The following is a 22,878-nucleotide window of genomic DNA, read 5'->3' on the forward strand; positions in this document are numbered from 1 at the left end:
GCCAGGATTTGCACCCAGGATGTCTTATTTGTGCTTTTTTCGTCCAGATTACAGAAGAGAGTGAGGATAGGGGATAGAGTAACAGTTAGAGAAGATTGGAGAGATGGTGCAGAGGATAGATGAGAGAGGAAAAGTGGAAGGGGGCTGCACTGCACAAGCCTGGCCCTTACTCCAAGGCAGCCTAGTAGTTAAGGAGGGCACAATACAAATGTAGAGCAATAGGTGGGCTGCAGGATTCAATTAAAAAAATTATCACAATGCACAAAATGGATGTGAGATGTCAAGCACAGTCCCAATGCAGTGCTCACCTAGATTCAATGTTAAAAAGGATCACAATGCAGTGCACAACATGGATGCAAAATCACAATGCAGTGCATAAAATGGATGCAAGATGTAAAGCACACCCACCTAGATTCGATTTTTAAAAAAGGGTCACAATGCAGTGCACAAAATGGATGCAAGATGTTAAGCACAATAACAATGCAGTGCACACAGGAATGGAAGAAGAAAAAGGAAGGATCACAACTTCAATGAATTTACCAATTGTGGAACACAGAGTGCATTGAAGAAAATAGGTGGGCAAAGGAGAAAAGGCAGAATAGGATTGGCACAATTACGGTTCAAGGAGATAGGTGGAGGTGGCAATAGGACAGTTAAGCCATCACTCATGTTTGCGCAGAAGGGGGGGCTGGGGTGCTCTGGACCAAGTTCATGCAGGAGCAAGAGGTGCACAGGAGGCTGCAGTATTGTTTGTGGAGGGGCACTAAAGTGGAGGCCCTCCTGAGCCCAACCAGGCACAGACAGGCCCTTAGATGTGGGCCTTCGATGGAGTGGCGGGCTCCTGCCTGCCGGTGCCTCTGATTGGCTCATGTAGAGTGAGGCAGCCAATGAAAGAGGGGGCCAGGCTAGCAGGCTGTGGATGGCTCGTATGCACGAGGCGGACGACTATCTTTGAAAGAGCACCCCTAGATTGAAACAATGCACATACAAAAAGGAATTGGCCCAGTGTACAGTTGATTACCTGCACGGGTGGCATAATTTCTACAGCCAACTTTATCATCTGTTTGGCATTAAAGGAACATACTCAACAATGGCTTTGGTTGTATTCCTGACAATGCTGAAATTACTTGCAAAACTTTAAATGTTGCTTACTTGGTGATAGGTGAGCTGGTGTTACCCCATATCCCTGCTCTGTTCATATCTGAAGAGGATTTGAGACCATTCTTCAGTTGACCTCTGGATCCTGAACTCTGAGAACCAAGGGGGCTATAATGGACACCGGAGACTCTTGCTGCAGACGTAATTTCTGCATCCATTCCTCACAAGGCAAATCTCTGCCCCCTCTCTCAACCAGGGGGTACCCCGTTGAGTTGCTTTGCTTTCCTGAGCCGGCAGGAACAGTCGGCTAATAATCCTTCACTGCTTCCTGGGACTCTGCTGAATCTCTATGCTTGAGCACTGCTCGCCTTGAGAGGGGGCTTCTTCTGTGAACGGAGCACAATTGCGGCCTTTATTGTTGCTTTTGCGTTGGCAATGTCATTGTAGAACATTGCTGTTCATGGCGTCGCTGCTGTTTTTGGTCATTAGGCAGGGTTTTCTGCTAGGGCCTTTTTTGTTTTGTTTTGCATTGAATGCGACCTGTTGCTGAGTTTTCCCTTCCCTTCTTTGTTGTTGGTTACTAGAAAGGGATTATTCTGCATAGAGAGTCCTGTCATCTTCTGCAACCATGAGTGCATCATTGGAAATTGTAACTGATGTTAGCTAGACCCAGTACTAACACCAGAACCTATCTCTGCGCCTGCAATTTCTGAGACTCCTCCAAAGTATCCACCAGTGCGAGTCGGCCCCCCCTGAATCCTTGGACTACCTTGAGTCACTGGTCTTCATCAGTTGGGCCTGTGGGGCTTGCTTGTGTATCCTCTTACGCTGGGTGTACTCGTGCTGGATGTGGCCATGGCGATACCCGATACCACAGCCGACTGCGGTTGGGAGTCCCATTGCTATCCCCCTGGTAACATGGTTAATATTGGTCCTGAGTGCATGGTGCCAATGGTTTAGGATAAGTGCATCCACCTATTTAATATTTTTTCTCCCAGTATTTCTTTTATTTAAATTTCGATGAACATAGCTTCAATACAACATAGTTAGTTCTTTGATGACCGTATCGGAATTTCATTTTCCATTTTCAGTAACAACTCCCCCCGTGCCCCCAAACAAATAAACAAAATATCTAAGCAAACAATACAAGGCAATTAAAAGAACAGGAAATCATCTCAGCAAACAAGTAAAATAAGTGGTTCTTCCAAGTGTCTTAAGCCAGATTTGTGTGTCCCTACTCGTTTGGCCAGATGACGTTCTCTTCCGTACGCTCTGCGTCCTCCCTCACTCCCAGGCCCTTCACAACTTCTAATTTTGCAGCAACTGTTTTAGGGTCTGTGCTCTGAAAAACATGTGTTGCTTGTCTTGTACGAATTCAAAGAATGGAGCCCGTACCGAGGAACCAAGTCATATTCCCCATGGAGTGCGCCATGAGTTTCTCCATTGCCCTATTTCCCAGACCTACCAATATGTTGAAATTGTTCCTGCTTTTGTTTTCCAAAAATGTGCTCGATTGAGTTTAGCTGGCAGTAATAATTGAGATATTGGGTCCGCCTTGGCTCCAGATGCCGGCAATTCCCCGTCTTCCGCAGGCTCTCCCAATAGCATGACTCGGGGAGGCACATCGAAAGGGAGGCCCTGGTAATATCCTTTATCCTAGATTTAATTTCCTGCCAGTATGTCTGGATCGTGGGACATTGCCACCACATATGAATGTAGTCCCCTAGTTGCACACATCCATGCCAGAAACTATCTGAGTATTCTGCAGAGATAGCGTGCAGCCTATGCAGTGTCATGTACCATCTGAAACTGAGTTTTATCGCACTTTCTTTAAATCACGTCCATCTGGAGCTCTTTTCAGTGCGGGCCTGTATTTCTTGCCATGAGTCTATTGGGATCTCCTCCCCCACATCTGTTTCTCAGCGCACCATATATGGGAGTTCGTCTCCAACCTCAGCCTTGTCTAGTATATGAAAACATTGGCATATTGTATGAGTGCTTTTCCCTTCTGCAAGTTGGAGTTCTATCCCTTTGAATTGTTGTGTGCCCACTAGGACTATTATGTTGAATTTGGCAGTATCAGAGGCGTTCCATTTCAGAGAGGGTGAATTTGCTCTTACATTCCATAAAAGTGAGGGGAAGGCCATCTTTATACAGGTGCCTAAGACTTGGTGTCCCCAGTTACTCCCAGCTTGTAAATAACCCTTTTGCCAGTGCTGGGGAGAAATACAGATTTTTCACTATTGGTGTCATCGGGCCTAACCCTGTTTTGAGCCCCAGGTGTGTGCAAGCCTTATCCCAGATTGTAAGGGTCATCCTTGTGGAGTCTGAGGCCCACCCTAGTGGATTTTGGAATAAAGGGCAGGTATGCTAGGGGGGGTGTCAGTGCAGTCCTGCCCTATCCTTTTCCATTTTGCTTTATCCTCTATGGCCCAATCCATCATCACGGTGATCTGAGCCGCTCGGTAATACCTATGTGCAGATGGTATCCCCATACAACCCAGCTCTTTTGCTTTGAGGAGTGTGTGGCAGAGAGGTTCTTGGAGGTTTTCCTTTCCAAATGTATTGGCCTATTGGCTTTTGTATGTCTGCTAATTCCTTATCATGGATGTTAATTGGTAGGGTCTGAAAGACGAACAGGAGCCTAGGCAGAATCCTCATTTTAACTGATGTGACCCTTCCCAACCATGCAATTTCTTGATTTTCCCATCTCTTCAGAGTAGCTTTTGTGTCTTTCCATAACTGTGGGATGTTTGCCCCTAAAAGAGTCTTGTAAGAATTAGTGACCCGTACCCCCAGGTATGTAAACGGGAAGGCAGCTTGGGTTTCTGGAGATATTCCCAAAGACATACCTATGGACTTCAGATGATTAATACGGAATCCCGAGATGGAAAAGAAGCTATCTAGTAGCTCGATCAGAAATTGAATGAACTGCCAAGGTTCTTGGAGAAAGCAGATATCGTCAGCGTACAGTGCCACTTTGTGTGTGGTGCCTGCATATTCCGGCCCTAGCATGCGGGGTTAGACCGGATCCTTTCTGCCAGAATTTCAATTGCCAAGGCGAACACTAGGGGGGAGAGAGGGCAACCCTGCCTAGCTCTCCTGCCAAGGAGGATTCAGGCTGAGGTGATGTTGTTGACTCTAATCGTGGTGGGCGGGATTTGGAAGTTTGCCCGAATTAGCCTGTTGAAGATTGGACCGAAGCCAGGACATGCTGTCACAAGCCTGATGGGCATCCAGGGATAGTGTCAGTTGTCCCCCTGGGAGTTTGGGGCAAGTGCTATCAGGTATATCACCCTCCTAATCTTGTCATGCACCCCTCTATATTTAATTAACCCGGTTTGGTCTTCATTAATTATATGCAGGAGGACCTCGTTCAATCTTGTGGCTAGGATTTTACTGTACAGTTTGGCATCAGTCTTAAGGAGGGCTATAGGGCGGTATGAGGTGCAGTCTTTGGGATCTTTCCCTGGTTTCAGAAGTAAGGTGGTCATCGACTCCACCATTGAGTCTGTTACTTTCCCTGACTCCTAGAAGGAGTTAAATAGGACGGTAAGGTGCGGAATCAATGGTCCTATGAAGGCTTTATACAATTCATTGGTGAAACCGTCAGGGCCCGGGGCCTTTCCTGCTGGGAGGGCCAAGATCACTTGGGCAACTTCTTGGGTTGTTATGGGGTTCTCCAGCGCTTCCTTCAGTGCCTCAGGGACTTGGGGAAGGTGTGCAAGCTATATGCATTTCTGAATCTGGATGGGCTGCCCTTGATGTGGGGTGGCTGCCTTCCTGAAGATGTCCTCCATAATTTCCAGTTTCCCCCCTCTCTGTGATTACTCTTGTCCCTTCCCTGCTCTTTAGGGCCCCAATATAATTGCGGGTTGCCACTTTTCTGAGTTTCGCCGCTCATAGTTATTTGCTTTGTCACCTTTGGAATAGTAGTATTGCTTCGTCTTGAGCAGTGACAGTGCTGTCTTCCCCATCATTAGGGTTTCTAGGGCTTGCCTGGCTATCCTAAGCTCCCTCAACTAGCGTCTGCTGCCCTTCCTGGCATGTGCTTTTTATTTCTCCGGGACCACCGCTTCCAATTCGCTCCGATGGATCTGTGGATTCCTGCCCCAGGATACCGTTTGCCCTATTATGACCCTCTAATTACTGCTTTCCCTGCATCCCATATAGTGCGTGTGTCCATGCCCTCTGTCATGTTTTCTTGTAAATACTGGGTTATGGCCTCCTCTATGATTGACTTAGTAACACTGTCTGTTAATATGCTGTTGTTGAATCTCCATAGGGGCTTTTCGGTGTGGGGTGCTTCGCTCCAAGTTGAGTTCTAGTTTTACAGGAAAGTGATCTGTAAGTGCCTTTGTCAAGATTGCTATGCCAATCATCTCAGGGACAAGGGTGGAAGAGATTAGAAACATGTCCAGTCTGGCGAATCCCCCATGCACTGCTGAGTAGAACGTGTATTCTCTTTCCCCTGGGTGGGCAAAACACCATGTTTCAATCAGGGACAACTCCCTCAACATAGTAGCCATGGCATAAACGCTGGTTCTATCATTCCTGGTGGGGACCAATATTTTATTCTTCATGGGGTCTATTACACAGTTGAAGTCTCCCCCCTAGAATTACCTCCCCTTCCATAAATACCACCAGATTTTTAGAGAGACCCTCGATAAACTCTGCCTGTTTTTCATTAGGCCCATTTATCACTGCCAGCATAACTATGCAATCCCATACGTCCCCCTTGACCAATGAGTATCTCCCCTGCGCATCTCTCATAACCTCTCTTGTCCGAAGTGGGATTCCCTTCTCGATCACTAAAGCGGCGCCCCTTTTCTTGTGACCACTCGTTGCAAAATATGTCCGTGGATATCCTTTACTGACTAGCCACTTTTCGTCCTCCTTCAATAGGTGAGTCTCTTGAAAGAAAGAAAAGTCCACTTCCAGGATAGAAACTGCCTTCATTTTTATTGGAGAATTGAAGCCCCGAACGTTCATTGTCAGAAACTTCATGTCAGAGCTTTCCGCCATGCTGTCTGGAAACTTGTGGTGCCTCGGACTCAGCTCGGGCAACCCGCAGCTCAAATTGAGGAACATACCAGCTCACGCGCCTCAGGAATGTGGAGAACCCAAAAACAAAAATCAAAAACAGACAAATTAAAGTTCAACAGCCAACTTTCTGTAGCATTTGTCGTGCAGGTAAAAACCCCTGCTTGGGGGAAGCCCTGCTGTCCATCACTCATAGTGATAGTAGGGTGGGCACTATTCCTTCATGGCAGAGCCCCCCCTTTGTTGAGATGTAGATATAACAATGTGTGTATGTAGACTCCCACTTTTGTCACGTAGACATCGCCTCTACGAAGAAAGGAAAATTCAAACCCTTCAATTTGTATGTATGTCGGGCTGTGTACGTGCTGCATTCTGTATGTGCACCTTCCTGAGTTGTTCCGACTCCATCCCCAGTGAGCATTGATTCCGGGAACTTCCTTCGTCTTGGTCGCCTTGTTTTATCTTTCACAGTCCATTCCGAGTGCTGTCCGGGTTTGCTTTTGCTAGAATCTTTCTGAGTCTCCTCCATCAATTCCGCCGCTTCCTCTTCAGACCCTATTACATATTTTTGATTCTGGATTTTGAGCACTAGCTTGCAGGGGAATCTCCACTGATACTTGATCTTTTGCGATTGCAGCCAGGATGTCACGATGTGCAGCTTTCGCCTATTTGCCAAGATACGCAGGGCGAGATCTTGGTACAGGGAGATCCGCTTGCCACGGAACTGCACCGGTTCACGCCTGTGGGCCGCTACCATAATTTGCTCCTTTTGTTGGAAAAAGTGGACCCTGGACAGGACATCTGGCACTAGGTTGCAGCGTTGTTGCATAGTCGTGTATACTCGGCGCGTCCTGTCTAGTTCGATTGCAGAGGTGTCAGAGAGTTCCAGCAGCATTTCCGAACAGAGCATTCATATAGTCCGCTATTTCCTGATCTGGAATCTCCCTTGGGATTTCTCGTATTCTGATGTTATTCCTCCGTGCCCTATTTTCAAGATCTTCCTGCTTAGACCATATCATTTCCAGTTGCTCTTCTATTCCCAGAACCCTGTTTGTGAGTTCTGCATGGTCATGGGCCTGTTTACAAATCGTGTTCTCAACCTCGTTTACCCTTGATTCTAAGGCCATCATATGGGAATTGAAGTCAGCAACAGATTTGACCATAGTATCTTTGGTATCCTTGATCTCTTTAGTGAGGTCTTGCTTTAGCATAGAGAACATCTCCATGAGGTCTTCTTTCGTGAACGTCTCTGGGGTGGAGAGTTCTGCTGGCGGTGGGTCAACCTCTGCTTGTGTTTCCTTACCGTTTCTCTCCTTCTCTTTTTCCTGAATGCCCAGCATGGTCTTCATGTCGCTTCTCCCCATTTTGGGCGTTGCTCCTCCCTTTGACATTTTGCCCGGGAGGCACGCTGCTTTGTATCGTGTGCCTAGAGGCTGTTTCCTCTTATTCTGGTTTAGAAGGTGTGTGAAGCTTATTCGCTGTGGATGCAGCCCCGGGGCAACACTTATTGCCAGGCCGGTCACAGGCTGGCTCTAATTATTTACCCAGCCAGTACGCAACACCCTCCTGGTAAACTGAGGGGTTTGGTCCTCCCTGTTGCGGTACACTCTTTGTAGTATGCACTCCTCCCAGGGTAATGGCGGCAGTGTGCGCATTCTTGTTTAGCGCTTTGTCCACACCCTTTTCTCAGGGCCTCCAGCTTAGTACGCTATGCCTCTAATGGCACCCGTGCTGCCTGGTGGGTGTGTGGGCTGGATTCTGGGGCAGCACCTCAAGCCCTCTAGGCCGGATCAGCCAGGATATTAAGGCTTGTCCCACGTGTGCACAGGGCCACCTCAGCGACCTGCTAGACAGAGCTCCGTTGGGGTTGTATCTTCACCCCTTTCCAGGGTGCTGGCAGATGTGCGTGCATACTCCTGCAGCGCGTTGGACAACCTCTGGTTCCCTCTTACCACATATGGTGCTTTTCTGGGCCTCCGATCCTCCACTCCAGCCCGCCGTACCCCCCGCAGCATACCCGCCTCTGATGTCTTGCGCAGGTCCGAGGTGGCGCGCCGACCCTGCTGCCTCGAGGGCTCTCCCACCTTCCCGGTGGCTCCGTTGCTATCTCATTGGGCTAGCTGTATAGGTCCACAGACTCTCTTCCTTTGTGCCGCTCAACATCCCTTAATCCCACTTTCCTTCTGGCTCCTCCTCCGTTATCTCACTCAGCAGCTATTGAGATCACTCCCGGCTTCAGTTTGCACGCCAACCCGCTGTGGTTGTCTGACGACGTGGAATATTCATGAGCATGTGAATCCATGCCGGACCCATGCTGGAGAACAATAGTTACAGGTATGTAACTTAAACCTTTCATCTACATGCGACCACTCTGTAACAAAGTATCCTCTCTCATTCAAGGATAACAAATCTTGATAGTTGCTGGTTTGCAAGGATTTGAATCGGAGAGCTTCGACAACGTGTCTTCACGCGACTCCTCTGATACAAAATAACCTTGCGCATAAGATCAATCACTTGCATACCGGGTTTCTGTTCGCTTAGAAACTCAGAGGTTGCTTTGATGTGTGTTCCTGCAGCGCAGATCTCCCGGCCTTCTGATTGTTGCCTCTGGGCTCTACCTCCCGCCCATTAGGCACTCTGGGTCAGCTTCTGATCCCAGCAGAACAAGCACTTCGAGTCATAGAAAAACCTCTGACACAGCTCCCCTTTCAAGGGTCCTTTGGTTCCACAGAGCCCCAGCTCCCGGCCCGCTCTTCACGGAATCATAGGTGTGCTCCACATGGGCAGCTCCCCTCTGTCTCTCTTGGCCTCTCTGCTGCTGCTGCAATTTTACTGCCACAGCTCCAGTCACTGCTTCCTCTCCCACTCTCTTTTGATGGTGCTTTTTATACACCTGCAGACCCTTAACAGGCTGCAGGTGTGAGTTTACATTTAACTCTGCCTGGCCATCATTTAAGGGGACATGCATGACCTCTACTGCTCTCAGCAGGCCTCTTCCTCGTGCCAGTACCAGAGTGGTAAAAGCAACTAGTCCTCATTACTCCTGGTTGCATCTTCCTTGTTGCAGTACTTTTTATAGTTTTACATGGAAACCAGGAAACCAGACCGAAGAATCCTGCATTGTGTGTTGGAGATACCCGGGGCCCTCCTGGGAGGAACAACAGCTGCTTGGGTACCGTCCTTGGCTCCAGGATCAAAGCAGCACCAGAGATCAACACAGCCGTTGGGGAGAACAATGCAAGACCGATCTGTGTTGAAGTCAAGGTTGCAAGCAGCAACATTGTATCAAGAGCGCAAGAGCGAAGAAAAGTAATGCGTGTGATGATAGATGCGAGTAAAGCTCAATTGCTGATGGATGTTTGAACTTTAATATGAATCAGAGAATCTCCCGGCCTTCTGATTGTTGCCTCTGGGCTCTACCTCCCGCCCATTAGGCACTCCTGGGTCAGCTTCTGATCCCAGGAGAACAAGCACTTCGAGTCATAGAAAAACCTCTGACACAGCTCCCCTTTCAAGGGTCCTTTGGTTCCACAGAGCCCCAGCTCCCGGCCTGCTCTTCACGGAACCATAGGTGTGCTCCACATGGGCAGCTCCCCTCTGTCTCTCTTGGCCTCTCTGCTGCTGCTGCAATTTTACTGCCACAGCTCTGATCACTGCTTCCTCTCCCACTCTCTTTTGATGGTGCTTTTTATACACTTGCAGACCCTTAACAGGCTGCAGGTGCGAGTTTACACTACTGCTCTCAGCAGGCCTCTTCCTCGTGCCAGTACCAGAGTGGTAAAAGCAACTAGTCCTCATTACTCCCGGTTGCATCTTCCTCGTTGCAGTACTTTTTATAGTTTTACTTGAGGAAGGATGGGGCGTTGGTTTATAATACCCCATGAAGACTAGGGAAGGGTTGGTCATTAGTAGGAAAAAGGGGCTACCATGTCTCTCCCAAGGGCATCAAACTCCCAGTCCCTGTAGACCCTCCACCCAGGTGATCCTCCCTCGCTTGTCCACCCCAGGGTCGGGATCCAAGATCGAGGGCTTTTCCCTGGATACCTGCGCAGAGGACATGGGGAATAGGAGTGGGAATACCCTCAGGTTTCTCACAGCTACCAGTCCACGTGAACTAGAGTCTTGCTACTAGCCATACATGGTTTCTAAAACAACTTGGGGGTTACAGATTTGCAATGCAGTCGCCAATCTAGCAAAACTCCATCCAAAGTGTCCAACATAAATAAAAAAAACTTGTTTTTCCTTGCTTAAGGACCCCTTTCTCTTTCCCAGTTGAAATATGTCAGTCTACCTCCTGTCCTTCCATACCTCTTTCTCCCCTCTACACCTCATGCATCCTTTATGATCATCCTGCTAGTTCTCATTATGTGCTCTGTGAGAAACCAGAAGATGTCTGACTAGTCCCCGAAGATCTGTCATCCAGGTGGGCAGGACACGACCATCACTTTTGGATCCAGTTCAATGGGTTGACCAGTGTGGGTGGATCACCTGGGGGGAGGGGTCTTCAGGGAGTGGGAGTGGGACACCTGATGGCAAGAATCGGTACCCCCCCCATCCCCTATAACGCCTTTACTCCATCCTACCATGTAGGATACCTGGGAACTGTAATCGCCCCCACCCCCCTTCCCAACACAATCACTTTCACACAGAGAGCCCACTCTGAGAGAAAACAGACTTATACCTGAGCATTGTACCTGACATGTCCCACTACTATGATCAGGCAGTCAGGCAGTTACTGTTAACAACTCACACCGGACTTACATTAAGCTTCTCCACACGGATATAAAAGGAGAAGCATGAGAGCACGCTCTGAGCGAGGCAAAGCAAACGAAGGAACAGTGTTTTCCAGACGGCAGCTGAACGAGGGTAGAAAGGTGGCAAACTGAGAAGGGAGAGCAAGGAGGCAGATGCCCTTGACCTTTCCGGTGAGAAACTGTTACTTTCCAGAAACCTTTAGATTAAAAAGTGTAAGGCCAGGAAACCAGACCGGAGAATCCTGCATTGTGTGTTAGAGATACCCGGGGCCCTCCTGGGAGGAGCAACAGCTGCTTGGGCACCGTCATTGGCTCCAGGATCAAAGCAGCACCAGAGAGATCAACACAGCCGTTGGGGAGAACAATGCAAGAGCGATCTGTGTTGAAGTCAAGGTTCCAAGCAGCAACATTGTATCAACAGCAAAGAAAAATAATGCGTGTGATGATAGATGCGAGTAAAGCTCAATTGCTGATGGATGTTTGAACTGTAATATGAATCAGAGAAGATACGAGACAAAGTAAGAGTGGTCCTGCACCGTGGATGTGCTCAATCGAAGGTCTCTGTGTGATGTACCCAGCCAAGAAGTGGCAGAAAGAAAAGCAATAAAATGAAACTTACGGATGGAGTGATCGAAGTGGTCCTGCAATGGTTTCAGAAAAATCCATCGCAAAGTTGAAAGTCTTTGAAATGTTTATAACAAAAAGAAAGCAAAGAAAGTGATTATAAAGTCCCAGCTCGATCAAGGGAGACCCGTGGTCCGAGCCCGATCGAGGGAGACCAATTGTGAACATTGTGTTTAAGGAGGTCCGAGTCCGATAGAGGGAGACCCGTGGTGTACAGTACACCCGAGAACTTGTGAATGTGAAAATCCTGATGAGAAAGGACCTCCGGTACTTGTTTGTTGTGCCAGCACTCTGCAAAAAGAGACTTTTATTGGGAAAGAGACTTTGGAGCAGAAGGCCTAGATACCTGCATTTTGAACTGCAATCTTGTGCCAGAAAAGCCAAAGTGTGAGCGAAGCTCGAGTGTGACACCTTGTCCCATGCTGAAAACGTGAGGGAGGGAAGCCAACTGCTCAACTATCCTGACATATTGGTTTCTTGAACATGTTTCTTTTGCATACATCGTTTTCCCACACCGTTTGTATTTAGAAGTAAGGATTGACAATAGGTTTATAAGTATAGGCCCTTTTATTTTGACAGAGACTCCACTAGGACTGCGCTATTATTATTTGATGGTCGTAGCTTGCTCCAATCCTTAGATTTAGGTTTAGATAGGCGTTCAATCATTGAAGTTCAATAACACCCTTGAACTGTGATCACTTGTGCCTGTCTTCACTATTTGATACCATGCCTTCCTTACAGCTCTGAGGTGACATATTTTTCCATCTGCGCTTTTCACAAATGTCCATCAAATAAATAATAAATGTGAGGTTGTATATAGCTAATTGGGATTGTTTATTGCATATGATGTCTACCTCTTTGTATTTCAGTCTGGGTTGGGGCCTATTTTAATGTGCCTACGGACCCTTTTGTGCAGTGAGATTTGATATCACTGTACAGATTTACTTTCTTGTTCTCAGTTCCTGTACCTTAATGACCATTTAGCAGATCTGTATGTGGCATCAATATACAGTGCACATTTTTCTTAATTTAGACCCTTACATGGCATATACTGGCTGTGGTTGGGCACATATGGCTTACTTGGCATCTAATTCCAGTATTTGGACATGTGATGCTCTACCTGACAAATTATGGCAATTATGGATATGCAATACTGTCCCTGAGCATATGATGAGAGTAGATTTGCAAATGAGGCAGCAAGTAGCATTAAATAAAGCTAAACCTATTTGTTGTATTGCTGTTTGTTTTGTCAGCCTTAATGTAAATGAACATCAAGTAATTGTTGGGAGATCTAAAAGTTTGACATGTTATGACCCTAAACCACTGATAATTATATGAAATGACATTAAGTTAATTCTCTGCAGGTTCTTGGTATGAGGAGATGATTAACAACAGGAATAAATCTGTTGTGCGAAGTATGAGCTGGAATGCCGATGGCCAGAAGATTTGTATTGTATACGAGGATGGGGCTGTGATCGTTGGCTCGGTGGATGGTAATTTACAGAAACATGATAGTGTTACAATGAACATTAATTATATTTACAGTATGTGCGTAATAATGTACATTTGCCAGCAGCCACTGTTCACTCCTTAGCATGTAGCATTGTCACTATAACCATCGTCCACTCAAGGGAACTGATGTATGTGTATAGGTGACAGAGAGAGGTCATCATGGTTCATGTGAACGTCTACCCCATATAGCATTTCAAATTTCAATTATCGTTTGTATATTTCAGTATTTTAGAAAACACAACCTCTGCTGACACATTTCTCTGGGTTGTTGATAACTATTGAATAACTATCAGACCAGCTCCATTCCCATATTTGCCTGAAATGGTTCAAAATACACAGTGCCAAAACTATTTGGTCATTAATGGACTAAATTGCGTTTCTTACTTATGGGTAGAATAGGGATTAGTAGGTGGATCATGTTGCTTTGATTTCCCTATATTGCTTGAACCATATATATATATGACACCAGATCAACAGACATCTGGTAACTTGGTAGTTTATGTGGAGGCATATTAATCCTTGGCATGCTTGTTCAAAGCTGTGTCTGGAATATTGTGAGGTGGTGGTTGGTCTCCCACTGTCTTTTTCAATCTGTTATGTGGCCTGCACAGAGTTATTGACCTACAACACCTATTTTGGGTAGACTAGGATACAATCTGATATTGCCACTTGGATCTTCTTTGTCTACAAAAGAGGATCCACTCTTATCAAAATTTGTCATGCGCAAAACTATTATGTGAAAACCTGCAAACAATAACACATAGTTTGCATTACATTTTACACTATATGCGATTGTCTGTGGTTGCTTATTACCTCTGCTACATAATAATAAAGCCTTCTCAGTGACTGATTCAGATTTAGCTTAAGTGGCCAATATATGGGATCCATACATGTTGCCAATTCTGTTGTGATAAAAAGCTCTGTGCTTTTAGCAATTTAGGTGCTCAATGTAATCTTTCTCACAAATGTTCCTTAAAATCTTTTAAATTTGTAGTTTACTTTGCTGTATATCCTTACCGATTAGCATAAGGACCATGGTCAATTTATATATGTTAGACTTGAAAGGCATAACTGGACAGAATTGTAAGCTTCAATATTATCAGAAGTATGCGACTGCTGCAAAACTGATCCTACTGACAGCTTATGGATAACATGCAGGCAGGCTTTTCCTCCCTCACTGGCAAACTCGATGACATAACAACTGACATAGCCACTCTTAATGACAAGATGGAACGTGTAAGCATGCAGCTTACGGAAGCTGACTCGCATAGGCACAGTGGAAGATGATGTGCATACCCTCAAATCTCAGATGGTGACAGTGACTGCAGACCTGAGAAAGGCCCTCGCCAAATTCGATGACCTGTAGTCCAAGTCTCGGAGAAGTAACGAACGCATATTGGGCCTCCCTGAAAACTTTGAACATGGCCCCATGGGAGCGGCTGTGAAAGATCTATTGCAAGAACTGCTGGGTGGTCAGCAATTGTCTCCCGTGTTTGTGGTTTGCGGGCCCACATAACACCTACTGTAAGACCCAAATCCAGAGCTCCTCCCAGAGCAGTCATAGCAAAACCCCTTAACTACCGCTTATTAGGGAGAATTCTCATAAATGTTCTAATTCCCTTCACCTTAGAGACCACCAACAACTTTGCTGGATTTTGAGGACTTTTTTTTACCTGGAAAGAGTGTGAGCCTTTTTTCCACTCTTTCATGTATTTTGATGTGTTTTACATTTGTGTTCTTTGACTTTGGAATGTTACGATAACTCCATAGGCATCTTTTCATGTGTGTTACACTGCACCCTCAGTGCAGGGACACAGGAATGTCTTCCCAAAGGTTTAAATACCTTCTCTGGGATAAACTACTGTTTCCCAGAGAATGTAAAGTGAAATTGACTTTACTAGTCTTTGCAAATTCTTAGACCCAGCACACACCATTTTACAATGGAGTGCTGGAGGGGTTACATAGTATCATCTGTGTCTAAATACTCGTGTGGCAGTCAAATGCTACCCTTTCCTATAGAAAAGGCTGGTGGCAGTGGTTTTACAACAAACTACCAAGATTTTTCCCAACCGCGAACACCGGTAGTTAAAAATCACAGGAGCCATGTTTTGTTTAAACAGGTCCCAGTCTTCTTTTTTTGCCGTTTCTTTTTGGAAAGGTCCTTCTAGAGTTTGTCTCTGCGTGCAAACCAGATTTGGTCCCTTTGTTTGTGTGCCTTTGGCGGGCTTCAGGACTGAAGATCTCCTCTGGCGTCGGAGTGTCTGGGGTGGACAGGAAGTGGGGGAGGTGCCCGAAACTCCCTGTGCTTAGTCTCCTAGGAGACCCAAATGCATTCTGCCATGATTGGCTGGCTGTCCGGCAAGGACAGCCACACTGCTGGGTGAGTGACAGCTAGGCTGGAATGAATGGGAGAAAACTGTTTAAAAGGCGAATCTCCAGAACTGGATGGCAGAGTCGACCACTGGAATGAAAGAACCGAAGACGAGCTGGAAGAGGATGGCTGCTGCAACTCCTGGACGGTTGGTTTGCCCGGTGAAGCCCTGCTGCAGGTCCGAATTGCCAAACTCCATTCAACAGAAAATCTCCTTCAAGGACGGCTTATTCCTTTGAGTTGGTGGGACCAATCAACTCATAAGACACCTGGATACCATTCTCAAGGCTGATTAGGATTAACCAGGGAAAGGGACACCAGCTTGTGTTCTTGAATCTACTGCTACTGGAACTGAAGTGACTCCATTTTGTTTCCTTTATTCAACAATCCCGTGCAGTGCAGAAGTTCTGCGACGTCCTCCCTCTAGTCCCCAAGACTGAGGCTCAGGAACAGCGTGATCTGCAGGATCTGCCAGGAACCACGACTTCAGCATCATTTGTTTCTTCATACAAAGGAATTGTGCCAACCCGATCGAGAGAACGCCACTCTCGCGGTAAAAGTTAGTGAAACATTCCCAACTTGCAGGCCTAATCAGCTTGTGACCCGACATGATTCTTTTTCGCCTAAACTACTTCTAAGAACTTTCGCAAAGACTTTACCGTTTGATACCAGAACTGCTCTTTCCTATCCAGAACACTAGCCCATTGACTTTGGCCTGGCCTATTGACTTGATTTGAACTCCTCTGGTGAACTGAAACTATTTGCACTGTCTAAAAAGTATATATGATCTATTGTACTTGGCTTGTGCCTTTTTCTCCTTTGTAAGTACTGAACTGCTATTTGGCACCAATTTCAAGGGAGCTCAAACTGTCTCAAAACCTTAGAATCTTGTATTGAAATGTATTGGTTTATAATATTAACTTGCCTTCTCCTAGTGAAATGTTTTCTAAATGATTGTGTAATAAATTAGTAAGTGTTTCTACCAAGAAATCTTGAGTATAAGTTTTTACTTGAACCACTGTGATTGAAAGTCCTTTGTGTAACTACTTGTACTGCTCACATTCACTCTAGAGATAAGCCTGGCTGCTCAGCTCGCTACCAAAAACTGTGTGGTACCGACTTATACCAAAGGTTGGTTTGGCAAACACCTGTAGTCATAATTGTGTGTAGTGGTCCCAGAGGGTACTGCCTGCAATTCTGCCTAACACTGCGATAGAAACGCTATCATCGCCTGGTTAAAGAGAAGTGCCCACTGCAATATGATAATACTTCCCTGCACATTTATCCGGATTTCTCTGCTGCTGTACAACAGGAATGAAAGGTTTTCATGAGAGTCTAACAAATTGCTTGAGAAAGAGCCACACCACACGCTATGCTTTTCTCAGCGAGACTCTGCATACAGCACCAAAGGGAAAACCTTTTTTTCACACTACTGGAGGAGGCAGCCACTTACATCCAGGCTAATATACCCATCAAGACCCAGCCGGCAGAGACTGAAGAAACAGGAGAGCCCTCTACGTTTACTTGACTGAGGCACAGGCTACAGAGATGCTGACTCTACTCACTTGTAGGATATTTGTTGAACTCATCATGTTGGTATCGTTCATTTTGTACTAGTATCATGATACAGAGGAAATGCTTATAGACCCTATATAGAGCAGGCTTGCTAATCCTTAGTATATTGTTGGAAGGCGCGCCACTTTCGGGAGGTTTAAACCCAGAAATAGCAGCCCCCAGGCAAGGATGCAGTTGTTGTAGTATTAATGTACAAGTTGGGGTTCAGTACAGCAGCAGGTGGGCTCGGGGGGGGGGGGTGGGTACGGTATACATATCCCTGGTTGGGCGGGCAATGAGGGTGGGGGAAGGGAGGAGTGGATTGAAAAGTCAGGGAAAAACGGTCTGACAATCACAAAGCTTATACTTGTATGTTTGTGTATCGAAAGTATTACATGGATTTGCTCATACTGGTGCTACACTTTTTGTTACATGTAACGGTTTGGGGACACTTAATATATTAAACTGGAATGTACGGGGCTTTGGAAACTTTACTAAAGGAGGAACGGTGGTATCCTACTTTAATCGCCATGATGCCCAGATCTTATTCTTACAAGAAACCCATGCGAACGAAGCGAGGAACGAATATCATGTTTGCTAAGAACTGGGGTCCAAATAGATTCTTTAACAATTACACTTCGCAATCCAGAGGTGTGTTGGCGCCGGTTCATAGAGAGGTGGCTTTTTCTCCGCTACACTTGCACACTGACCCAGAGAGTAGATATGTGATAGTCCACTGCAAGCTGCATAACAGAGAAACATTATTAGTGAATTCATATGGCCCCAACCTAGATGACCCAAACTATTATGGGGCACTGGCCATAACATTATGTGCTACCCACTGATTCCAGTGAAATGGGGGGGTGGGAGGGGATCTGAACACAATCCTTAACCTAGATCTCGGCCAAACAGTGTGAACAACCAGACCTTTATCGAAGGCGGCTTGCTGTATTATTGACTTGTTGAATACATTTGTTCTACGAGATGAGGTCTACAACAACCGACGGTGAGGGGCAACACATACTACTCTACCGTACATGATGTGTCATCCAGAATAGATGTTTTTTTCATATCTGACTGGTGGGACAGACAGCGGAGAATAGTATCCTTCCTTGTACCTACTCTGACCACTCCCCAATCAGGCTCCCCTTACAATGGGATGACGCAGTTTGAACCCGATACCCAAGGAAGTTTAAGTCACTAGCTCTACAGGATCTAGTGTTCTGTACAGAAAATGACATACATACATACTTTTCTCTGAATGGCAACAGGACTGTGAGGCAGGCTACGCTTCGGCAAACATTTAAGGTTTACATCCGGGGAAAGGCCATGTCATGCAAATTTGGGGTGTTGCGAGATATACGCAGAGATTTAGCCAAAAGTGAGAGCGAGCTCCAGAAATCCGAGGCTGAGTATGCAGGGAATCTGGAACGTGCTAAACTAGCAGTGATCGAAACGCAAGTAGAGGCCTATAGGCAACTAGCGGATAGGAAAGTGAGATACTTTGCTAAACCAGCTATGGCCAGACGCTATGGTGAAGGTGAGAGACCAGGAAGGGTGCTATCCGCATCTGTTAATATGGATGAAGGGCGCAGACATATTGTGGCCATTAAAAATAAACATCAAACACTGTAGTATTCTGATTTAGAGATTAATGAGGAGTTCACACAATTCTACACAGAGATATATCAGGCACAAACGACCAGAGCTTGAGAGGATACTCGACTCCATTCTGCTATCCGAGTTATTGGCGGAAGTCAGAACCCAAATTAATGTCCCTTTTACGGCAGAGGAAATATTTAGGGTGATAAAAGAATTGCTGAGACATAAGGCCCCAGCCCCCGACAGCCTCACAGCAGAATTTTATGCGGAATATGGTGCCTACATGGCACCTTATTTATTGAAGCTATGGGAGGAGGCAGTTATGGAGGGACAACTCCCACAATCTCTCAGAGAAGTGATCGTAACTGTCCTGCTTAAACTGAATAAACCATACGATGTGTAGCTCCTACAGACCATGTCGCTGATGAATGTAGACACTAAAATTGTCGCAAAAATACTAGCTAATAGACTACTGCCATGAATGCCGCCATTAATACACCAGGATCCGGCGATCTGGTGTCTTCGCCGTTTTTATTTATGGTTCTTCGAAAATGTGGGCTGGGCGAGGTTTTCATTGGCTATATCAAAATACACTGTACAAAACCCGTAACCACTATCCTAACCAATACAACACAGTCGACTCCATTTGAACTGGGCAGACAGACGTGCCAAGGGATAGCAATAGAACCCATGGCAGACCTAATCGGGGCCAGACACACGAACAAAGGCATACAAATAGCTGGAACCCAGAGATAATCTCCCTGTATGCGGGTGACGTTTTGTTATATATTAGAGACCTGCAACAAAACTTAGGTCCCATAATGGAGGATATTGGCCGAATTGAACTTATTCTGGGTTCACAATGAATTATGGGAAGTCGGAGATGTTTTCCCCTCACAGATGCTACGCCTTGGCCTCACACACAAACCCCGCTAAAATGGACGCCAGACAAGCTAGATGCGAGTAACGCCGCAAGTCAACAGTGACTGCCATTGCCACTGACAGAACTTTCCCTATATTTTGGTAAGATATTATAAACACTTCAGGGTTCTGCATGGGGACATACGAGTTATTCTGGCACTATTTCTAAAGGTTGAGGAATGAAAATTCGTTTGTTTGTTTTTACAGACACTTTTACGTTCGTAAGCACCAGCAGGTCAGTACACTTTCAAAGATGTGTTCTTGAAATATACAGACTCTCTGAACTCCATTGGAGCCAACGCATGAAACTGGTTTCTTTACTTCTTTTTTCATTTTCCCTTCCGTCATCCAACATACTACCTTCCAACGTGCGTATTGATTATTTTATTATGCGGGTGATGTCTGTGATGTATAATTTGCACATATTTGTGGTTTCTATATACAATGGACCTCTACATATTGATTTTTGATATGTGATATACGCTTACTTTACATAACTTGCTATTCATTAACAACTTGCTTATGTGGAACACACTGTACCAGATGCATATTTACCTGGTTTTGGATAATGAAATGCAATTATCTGACCTAATGTAAAGACTGTACTGGCCCTGATGAAGGACACTTCAGTCTGAAATGCATTGGCCTTATGATACATCTGCCTCTTATTGATGAAAGATTTATCAACTAAGAAGACAAATATTAGTGAATAAATCGAATTGAAGTTTTTTTACTTGGATTTCAGCTTTCTTAAACATTAAGAACATTACAAACCGCTACGTGGATTTTGAGAGTGCAGCCCACACCACTGGCTTTGTAGACAAGGTCTTTCTTCTTGTTCGATTTGTGTGTGCTTTACGCAGAGGCAACTTCTACTGGGTTTGCACCCCACACAGAGAATATATTGTAATCAAATTTTGCACCTAACCTTCCATCAATATCGGCAGTGCACACTTACCGCTCACCACTTATAATGGATAACGCATACAGAGATTACTACCCTTATGACCCTGTCTCCACTACACTAAGCGCCTGGAAGAATCTTTCACAGGACAGATGGAAAAACTCCATACTGCCTCTGGCTACCACTGTGGGACTTTCCACACCTCTCCGTTACACAAGATGTCACTATTCATAGGCGGTGGGAATCCCTGGGGTATAAATGTATAGGTGACCCGTTTCCTGAGGGGACGTTCTTGATGGTTAATGGGCTCAAAGCAAAGCATGGAGACACTCAAATAGAGCTACTACAATATTATAGACTGTGTGCAGCAATCCGGGCAAGATGGGACTCATACCCTGCTGAACTACCCGAAAACAAGATGCTAGCTTACATTTCCAATTCTAGCAGCTGCAGGCATGTACATGATACCTTATATAGGGAGATACTACTTGGAACACCGACGCAGGGAGATCCCTCGCAGGAGAAATGGAAGGGAGAAATGGAAGAGGGAATTGAATCATGAAATAAACAATGCACAATGGGGGGTTATGTGTAGGTCTACCACTTCAGTTTCCATGAATGGCCGATTGAAACTCATTCAATATAAAATATTACATATGCTGCATTATACACCATATAAACTCAAGAGAGAATTCCCAGATCGTAATGGTCTATGTCCGTCATGTGGGGCAACGGAAGCGGGATGCCTGCACTTGTTTTGGTCCTGCACAAATCTGCTACACTATTGGGAACAAATATACAAGGTAGTGTCTGAAATAACCGGAAGACACCTAGATGCCTTCTAATGTCCACATTGTTTGGTCAATGGCAAGAGAGATTGGAAAATAAAACCAGATCCTTTGATTGTTTGTAATATAGTGGCAAAAAGATGTATACTCCAGAAATGCAAAGCTTGTTGTCCTCCGGCTATACAAGAATGTTTGAAGGACTTCACTTGGGTGAACAAATATGAGGAACTATACATATCACTGACTCCGTGCACGTCCTGACCTAAAGACATTTGGGGAGAGTTCAGAACATCTTTGGCTGAATCGAACTGTCAAATGTATGTACTATGTGATGAGCGAACTACTTATACTAATATCCACATTGGTACTGTACTACGTATTGAGACAATGTATGCTTGGCTAATGCATTGGAAATGATTTTGTTTTTCCTTTCTGTTTTTAATTTTGGGATTGCTGATCTAAAAATAAAAATGTTTTAAAAAGGGATCCTACTGTAGCAAGGTGGATTTCTGTCTTCCCAAGTAAAGTTCGGGGTGCAGATGCCATTAGAGAAAGTTTCTCTACACGTCTAGCCCCATATATCGCCATCCTAATGATGACCTAATACGTATGTTCATATTTGCCCTGCACTGTAATAATACTGGATTGATGTATCTACGTGTCTCTCCATAGTTTATTCATTCCATATTGCCATATATTTGCACATATTTGTTTACTACAGTATTTTGCAGTACTCAGGATAAATTCAGGGTTAATTATATCTTTATTTCTCGGTTTCTAGGTCTGTAATTGTTCACTAATAGAAGGACAATTATTCACCAGAAGTTTCTTTTAGGAATAATTCACTGTTTTCGTAATATGGAATGGGAAAAATGTCCTATAACCTTGGAAGAATATTTAATTGGAAATCAGATTGTTCATGCAGAATATAAGTTTAGATGTATCTGGATGCATTCTTAGTCTATCTAAGAATCAATCTTTCTTTAGCATCTCTGTAGAACAGCAGAAAGGTGCTTGTCCTCATGTTTCGGGGAATAAAGAAAATGAAATACCACTGCCTTTCTGAATCCGAGAGCTTTAATTGAAGCCCTGCCCATAAAAGAAATCATTGATTCCTTGTATGATGTGAGTGTTTGATTAAGTTACTTTTCAGCAATTTATGTTATCTGCATATTTTTACCAGGCAATCGCATTTGGGGAAAAGAGCTGAAAGGAATACAGCTGTGCCATGTATCCTGGTCTCCGGATAGCAAAGTCCTACTCTTTGGAATGGCAAATGGAGAAATCCACATTTATGACAATCAAGGGAATTTCATTGTAAGTTTTTTATTTGTGGGAGCTGTGTAAAGTCTGCCTTTTTTGTGAAATCTATCATATTTATTAATGGAAGTATATAGTTCTTATAACAGAAGCACTGTACTCAAGCGCTGAAAAAATAACCAGTCCCGCTGTTGGGTGTGTTCCAAACATATTGACATGTGGTTGATGCTTAACCGTAGTGATAGAACTATGAAAAAGGGACAGCACAGAGAGGCATACAATTTATGTATACTTAATTGGCCACATTTAATGAAGCAAAGAAGAAAGCAAAAGAGGAGGTTTGGGTGATAATAAAATGGGCTGCAATGGATCAGTACCCAAGGAGATTCTGGCAGCTGGTAGACCAATTGCCCTAGCGCAATGATAACAATTATTTTGTTAATCATA

At 45.0% G+C, this 22,878-nt stretch overlaps 1 protein-coding gene across 2 annotated transcripts in view; it reads left to right on the forward strand.

Annotated features, from left to right (window-relative positions):
- The window catches only part of WDR35 (WD repeat domain 35), a 1,418,193-nt gene that overhangs the window by 329,967 nt on the left and 1,065,348 nt on the right, over nt 1-22,878 (forward strand). The window contains exons 5-6 of one of the 2 annotated variants that reach the window (XM_069605912.1): nt 12,884-13,012; nt 22,355-22,488. In XM_069605912.1, the coding sequence (XP_069462013.1) occupies nt 12,884-13,012; nt 22,355-22,488 (263 nt within the window). The remainder of the gene's footprint in view (nt 1-12,883; nt 13,013-22,354; nt 22,489-22,878) is intronic. The other variant, XM_069605913.1, reaches the window with a different exon arrangement.

The sequence above is a fragment of the Ambystoma mexicanum genome, chromosome 4p (assembly GCF_040938575.1).
Source record: "Ambystoma mexicanum isolate Mex_15411 chromosome 4p, UKY_AmexF1_1, whole genome shotgun sequence".
Classification (NCBI taxonomy): Eukaryota; Metazoa; Chordata; class Amphibia; order Caudata; family Ambystomatidae; genus Ambystoma; species Ambystoma mexicanum.